The 7500-nt window shown below is 33.7% G+C and overlaps 2 protein-coding genes across 9 annotated transcripts in view; one reads left to right on the forward strand and one right to left on the reverse strand.

The window, feature by feature from the left end:
* Positions 1-7500, forward strand: part of smash (smallish) — a 90396-nt gene that overhangs the window by 71985 nt on the left and 10911 nt on the right. For 7 of the 8 annotated variants that reach the window (XM_035881133.2, XM_035881132.2, XM_085657296.1 and 4 more), the window contains 5 exons: positions 2542-2690; positions 4395-4583; positions 4817-5104; positions 5330-6739; positions 6935-7500. The exon at positions 6935-7500 is cut by the window's right edge and continues 271 nt beyond it. In XM_035881133.2, coding sequence (XP_035737026.2) covers positions 2640-2690; positions 4395-4583; positions 4817-5104; positions 5330-6739; positions 6935-7500 — 2504 coding nt within the window. In that variant the 5' untranslated portion in view covers positions 2542-2639. The remainder of the gene's footprint in view (positions 1-2541; positions 2691-4394; positions 4584-4816; positions 5105-5329; positions 6740-6934) is intronic. The other variant, XM_085657297.1, reaches the window with a different exon arrangement.
* Positions 1-7500, reverse strand: part of LOC118448186 (uncharacterized) — a 51661-nt gene that overhangs the window by 21717 nt on the left and 22444 nt on the right. The gene's annotated exons all lie outside the window — the stretch shown is intronic.

Here is a 7500-nt window from a genome sequence, read left to right on the forward strand (position 1 = left end):
TCCTTTTACCATTCAACTTAGAAATTTACAGAGCATGTCGAAATCACGACTCGTCGTTTGTCGTTGAATTTACGGCACCACAATTTTCTCCTAATCACCTGAGGCAAATCGAAATAGTCATTCGAATGAGATCTGTCTTAATAATATAATTTCCATTTAAAATTTATTAATTCGTATTATCTGTTTTTAAAATTATCAATATAAAAATATATCTCTATTATTTTCTTCAAAATAATCACAACTATTAATAATTTATGACAACAACAAAATTCTTAATAAAATATATAAAAAACAAAAAGTGGAAAAAGATCTAAAATATCTGTTATATCGAATGAAAACAAGAAGAAATTCGAAGTCAACGTAATCATTTTCATTCAAAAAAAAAAAAAAAGAAGGGGGACTACGATAAAAGTGTCCTGTGAAATAAAACTGAATAGGGGAAAAATGAAACGTTCTTCCAGACCAAAAAATCGCGAACCAAATTATTGTCTCTTTCTCTCGACTTTCATTTTGAAAGTTCGAACCACGGAGCTTAGGTGACTTTGATGTCTACAGTGGTCCACGTCCACACGCGTAGAACGCTTAATGAAACGTGTCGTGCGAGCAGCGAGCCGAGCCGCAACATCTGGCGACAAGTGTCACGTCGACGTTATCTCTCGACATATCGAAGCCAGAAAATGTCTCGACCTCGATCCTCAATCGTCGAGTTAAAAGGACACACACGCTGCTTAATTGTCATTGAAACGAACATCATGTATTGATCGTCCTATTAATTTTTTAATTTTTCATTGCTAATAATCGAATGTGTTAAAAAAAAAAAACTAATCAAACTGAATTAAATTTGAATTAAAAAAATTATTGGATTATTGGAATTAATTTTTGAAATGTCAAATAATAATTAATTTTAATTGTCATCTTTGTTTATTTATTTATTTCTTTTTTTTTTTAAGGGAACAGAATTTCTTCTTCTTTTTCTTTTTTATTTATGATTAAACAAGATAACAATACATACTCTGTTTTACAACACAGATAAGTCATTTAAAAAAGTGAATCAAAGCTTTCGCATTTCTATCTTACTTTATAGAGTATACTGTTTTCACAGCTTTCGAAGGGAAGTCTCAGAGAAGACGAATATTGTAGATAAAGTTCTAACGGTTGTTGCTCAAGCAAACATAATCTTTCCTTTACCACGAAGACATTAGACTTTACTACGTATGCATACAAAGTCAATAATTATTGTCAAACGCAACAATTTCCTATTTAATGATCTTAGAAGAAAACAATTTGGAATGAAACGTTTATTATAAAACTACATTTCTATCTGCTATACGAAAGATTATTTATTTTATTTTTTTTTTTTCAATCAATAAATATCTATAATATGTTATTTTAATATGTCAGTAATAGTTGACTTATCCTATATATACATACGTACGTATATAAATTGAACATAATCAAAGACGTTTTAATAGTTATCGTTCGTTTTTATTATCAAAGAAGTTCTTATCGAGAGAGATCAAAAACGATCGAGAAAAGATATCACGAAATGCACACCTCGTCAGCCTTGAGAACCTTTCAGTCGATTGCTCAGCGAGTTGAAAACGCTCGTCGCTTCCGAAATAGAAAGCTATGGGGCGGATGCGCCTCGCAAACATAAACTGACTGGAATAATATTTGTTCGTCTCGCATGACACACCTCTCTCTCTCACACACACACACACACACACATAAACGAATATTCGAGCTTTCCTACGTGTAGGAATGAAAGAAAAGCTCTCGTGGAATGACAGAAAATGCAACACGATCAACTAGTTCAAAAATTTGAACAACCAACGAAATAACGTGAGGGAATATATTGAACTTCCAAGTTATTTATATGCAAATTCAAGAATACACTTTTGAAATTCATTTGATTTCTCGTATTTCATTCGATGTTCATTAATAAATCAATTTCAAAATTAATGAATATTTTCAATGATATACGTTAATGTGTATTCGTCGTCAATATTGTTTGTTCGTCTTATTGGTAATATACTTGGATCTCAAGAAACTTTGAATAATATTACGTAATATTTCATCATATTTCAATCATATTAAAATAAATCAAATGCTTAGTTTTATTATACATATTTAAATCGAATTACAATTTAAAGAATTCAAAAAATCATTAATTTTTTTAATGTAATGTTTATCCTCGACAATAGATTTATAATATAATCAGATTTCAACAAATTTCGCATAGTTATTAATATCATATATATATATATATAATATAATAGTATTAATATTTCGTATATTGCATTATACAAATATTAATACTTTGCGTAATAATTATATTTCATCATATTTAAAACATGTAAAAATAAATCAAGTATTTTTGTTTTATTATATAAATTGAATGCAATTGACAATTTATTTGATACAAAGAATTTTAATAAGATATTGATAAATCTGAATATATAAATCCGAATATATAAATGTTAATAATAATCCGTTATCGTTACCTTTTTCTCATTAACACTTCCTGTTTGTCTTTCACAGAGACGAGACATAGGATGGGCTCATCCGTGCGAGCACTCGTTCTACATTGAAGAGGAGGAGTACCGTAAGGGAGAAGGCGAAGGAAGAAGGAAGGAAGGATGCCCGCCTCGCAAACCGCCGCCACTGAGCGGCGAAACGAAAGAGTGATGGTCTGTATTACGTCAAACGTATATGTATATATGTATATGTATAGACGTGTAACCTATATACTACGTCGTTTTAGAAATGATTGCGGTATCTTTCTTACATATATATATATGTATATATATATATATATATATATATATATACACCCACTGGCGACGCATGTCTTTTAACACGTTTCATTCACGATCATATGAATTCACTAATCTACATCTAATCGTTTCGATTAATCGTATAATTTATCTTGAAATAAAATCATTCATAAATTTTGTTTGTATCTTATGAATTTAAAATATCATTGATAAATATGATAAACATTCGACAATAATTTGTAATAATTTTCGTCCAATTTTTTTTCATAATTTTTACGATAGACACGAAAATTAATTAAGAATAAATATACATACACTTTCTGAGATATATGTTACCTTTGGATCTTACGAATTTGAAATTTCTTTAATTAATATGATAAACGTTGGATAATAATTTGTAATAACATTTATCAAATTTGGTAATATTTAACGCTATAATTAATCGATATACATAATGATTAGCTAAGAGAATAAACGTGGATACATTTATTTAAGATGATTTCATGTAATAAATTATTACGTAAAAAGCTTGGAAGTTAATCAATGAGAATTTGTACTTGTTATTCTAAATCACGTAAAATCGAATCAATAATCTAAGATTAAATTTAGCCAGGAGAAACGCGTTACGAGTAAGATTACGGTTATTTTGTCGACTTATAAAGAAGAAATCGAAAGGGGAAGCCTTTCTCTTACATAGATAATCGATGTAAAAACTATCGATTACGATGTTCATGCTCGAAAGGACGAACTGCCAGCGTGATTCCGCTTCCGTTTAGACAACGAACTTTAAACTTCGTTTAAACGTTATTTTCGATCATATTATATACTTTTATTCCTTCACGTATATAGGGAGAGACTGGAAAGTGCAAGTGAACGACCAAAGTGCATACAATTCTTATCTCCTACTTCTTTTCTTTCATACCGTTAGAGTTTTTCGCCCAAAGTATGACGTTAGTCGCATTAGCGGAATGGCTTATGCAATCGGCATACAATGTATAAGCAGTCTACACGTTTTAAATCGTATCCTGCTTCGAATGACCTCTGTGTATGGCTTCTGTCTTATACAAGGTGTTTCGAAAATATTGAAGCAAATTAAGTTGAATATTAAAAATACGTGAAAAAAATTAACGATGAATAACTTTTTTTTTTTTTTTTTTTTTTTTTTTTTTTTTTTTTTTTTTAATAAAATATTACATTTTATAATAAAATATAACAAAAGTATTCTGAATTAAAAAATGAGACGCTTTGTGAATGTTCACAATATATAAAATGGTAATATTATCAGAAAATATAATGTTTGAATCAATTTAATTTTAAAAACACATTTGGAAGTCAAACAAGAAAATCTCAAAAGAATTTAGTATGTACATGTACATTGATTTAATAAAAAAAGGACAGGAAACGGATGTGAAAGCGAAGCGATAGTTTTTCGATTAACCAATTTATGTTCTCTGACATACCTTTTCGACGAGCAAAACGAACGGTACCTGCATTGTTACGCGTATTACGGTCGTTAAACAGTCTCGTTAGAAAATAACATAGAAGATCAATCGATCTAAGATATATATATATATATATATATATATATATATATATGTATTAATCAATTGATTACAGATCGCACATGAACCACCAAAATTGAAAACAACTTTAAAAATACCACCGAAACAAGCGACCAATCCTCTTCAATTTGTCAAAGTTGGACCATGTTCTTTGTATCGTACGGCACAAGAACAATTGCAGAAAGTGCAAGAAGTCAAGAAGATTAAACAGGAAGTTCGAGATGATCCGGAAGATTGGCAATCGGTAAGAATTTCGAAATAAATCAATAAATAATAATAAACAAATATGTTTATCGATATATAATTAACAAATATATCAACATAAGAACGACATGGACGACACAAAAAGTACTTATATCTAATTAGATATAACGATATCTAATTTATTAGATAATATGTAAAATCTTTAATCCTTATTTAATCGCTTATATAATGTAAAATATAATATAATAATAAAAAATGAATGTTGTATTATAGAATCTAGACAATTGGAAGAGCAGTCGAAGGAAGCGCCAAGAACACATAATCGAGCGAGTGGTAGAGGTTAAAAAACTAGAACTCGAAGAACACGATAGACAACGACGTCGAAGTAAAACCTTCTCGGAAATGATGGAAGAGCGAGGTAACAGAGGTCGGAAATTGAGTATTAGTCTGGCCATGTATCACGAAGAGGATGCAAACGATTTAAGCGACCTTGGAATCGGTACCAGTAGTGGCAAAAGTTCAGTCAGTGGTGATACTCACGACGATGCTCACAGTGTTCTCGTAAGTATTTCAATTATTTCAATTGAATTTATTACGTTAAATATTTAGCGTATAAATCATAATATTTAATTAAATTATATTGAATATAAGTATAAGTTTCAAAATGAACGATCGTTGATATTAAATAAATAAAAGATTACTTGTAATTTTGTTAAATAAATTAGAATTTTTAGAAATGAAATTTTTAAGAAATATTCGATCGTTTATCTTTTCTCTTTTTTTCAGAGCGACAGAGACAGTGAAATTGAAAAGAACCACTCGGATGTTGACAATGTGACCGGTGATGCCGGTGACAATGTAAACAATAACGCAACTAGATCGTCGACGGCAATAACAACGACGACGACAACGACGACAGCGACGAGTGCAACGAAGAAACCATTCGGCAATGGCTTTCATGGCAATCATAATCACAATCAGGAATACGATTCGGCGACCACGGCGACTGCGAGTTCGCCTGAGCCAGAGGAATACACGTACGAAGGTGCAATTCGTGGCTATGTTTCAAGAGTTTCACAAAATATACCAAGGAGATCTTTGGTGGGTTTAGATGCAAAACTGGACAGCGCTAAATCATCGACGAATGGATCGAAGGCGAGCCTGAACGAGGAGAGCAAAGGTACGACAACATCTGTGGTGAAGGTCGACATCCTTAAGAGGCGAGAAATCTTTGAAAAGGCATCGCAGAAAAGTTCCGACCAAAAAGCTAACAACAGGCTCTCCGGTGACTTCACCGGCACGAAGTCGATTAAGGAGAGACTGTCGAATCTGGAGAAGCAAAAGCTCGAAGCAGAAAATAACGAAAAGATATCAAATAAGGCACTTAACAGACTATCCGGTGATATGAGTTCTATTAGAGAGAGGCTGTCTCATTTGGAGAAACAAGCAATAGAACGAGAGAGCAAAACTACCTCTGGGAATCACAAGGTCAGCTCCGAGGAATTAGAAAGCGTTCGACCACTTCGAGAAAGGCTTTCGACTTTAGAAAAATATAGCAGCAGCGATGAATCCTCAGCACCAACTACGATACATGAATCTAGACATAACGGTGAACTTACTGCTAGGACGATCAAGGATCGTTTAAATGCCTTAGATGCAATTAGAAGCAAGGAATCTGCGGAGAAAAGAGCATCGATTGGTAAACACTCTCTATGCTTCAGAGATCAAGAAAATAGGATCGATACTTCGACGCCTAGCGAGAGAAGCTCTTCACCAGATTCGGAATATCGAGCACCAAGAGCAGCCTTTCACAGAAGTCTCGACTCACTTGATGCCGATGCTTCAAGTGGCCCGGACACCTTCGAACGTGTTCAAAGTCTTGAGGAATTCGACTATGGCCGACGTTATCCAGCCTCCTCTTCTTCAGCCGAACTTCTCAACGACACCGATCGCGAAGATTCTGGCATTCACACGGCTGACGTTAGCTGCTCGGTTAGCCAAGCCGATGAACCAGTCGACGAAGAGATCGTACACGCTAGCACGATCGTTGAGGAGAAGCCAGAGGATCTTCGAACGATCGAGGCTACTTCTTGTTCCTCTTCATCCGTTCAAGAGAAGATCACGACGAAGTCGAGCACCGTTGCGAACGAGTCTACGACGACTGTCGCCAATCAGCAGGAAGCAGTAGCAACGAAGGTAGGATTATGCTTTTACGACGTTATCGCATTCGAGCTTATAGTTCTATTTATTGTTTAAATTCAAGAGATGCAAATATCGGCCATGGTTCTTTCTATCACATGTAAATTAATAACTGTGCATCTATTTTTTTTTTCATTGTTTTTGGGATATGGTTATTGGTACAATCTGGTGTATAAATCTTTAATTCCTTAGGATACTGCTGAAACTTCTTCTGGGGAACGGTCGACTAACAAATCATGCCCGCATATGCAAGTAGAAGTTAATACTAACTCTAATACACTACCCACGACGAATCGTCTGATTGTCTATCAAAATCCCAGAGTACCTCCACGAAGAACACCACCCGAAACACTTCCCAAACCAAAGCTACCACTTTTCAAGGATCCCATAGATCCTATCAACAACAAAGAAACTTTACCTACTTCCAAAGATACTGAAGATAAAAACTCCTCCTCTCCTCTTTCCATCGAAGAAAGTCCTTCGAATACTTCATCGACATCAACACCTTCGATCCTTCCTCCAGAATCATCTATCAATAACATCAACACTACCTGTCCAAATCAAGACACTTCAAAAACAACAAGAGCAGTCTCAAAAATCCCAACACCACTTCCTCGTAAAACAGTCCCTGCAAAATCATCACCAACTAGTTCGGTATCCTCTGCTAGCCCACCAACATCACCATCTTCTCCCAAACTCCAATCGTCATCGTCGAAGACACGAACATCATCTAACCAGAGTCCTAAAGCTTCGGAAAT

Source organism: Vespa mandarinia, chromosome 5 (genome assembly GCF_050613455.1).
Source record: "Vespa mandarinia isolate Hongniang chromosome 5, ASM5061345v1, whole genome shotgun sequence".
Lineage (NCBI taxonomy): Eukaryota > Metazoa > Arthropoda > Insecta > Hymenoptera > Vespidae > Vespa > Vespa mandarinia.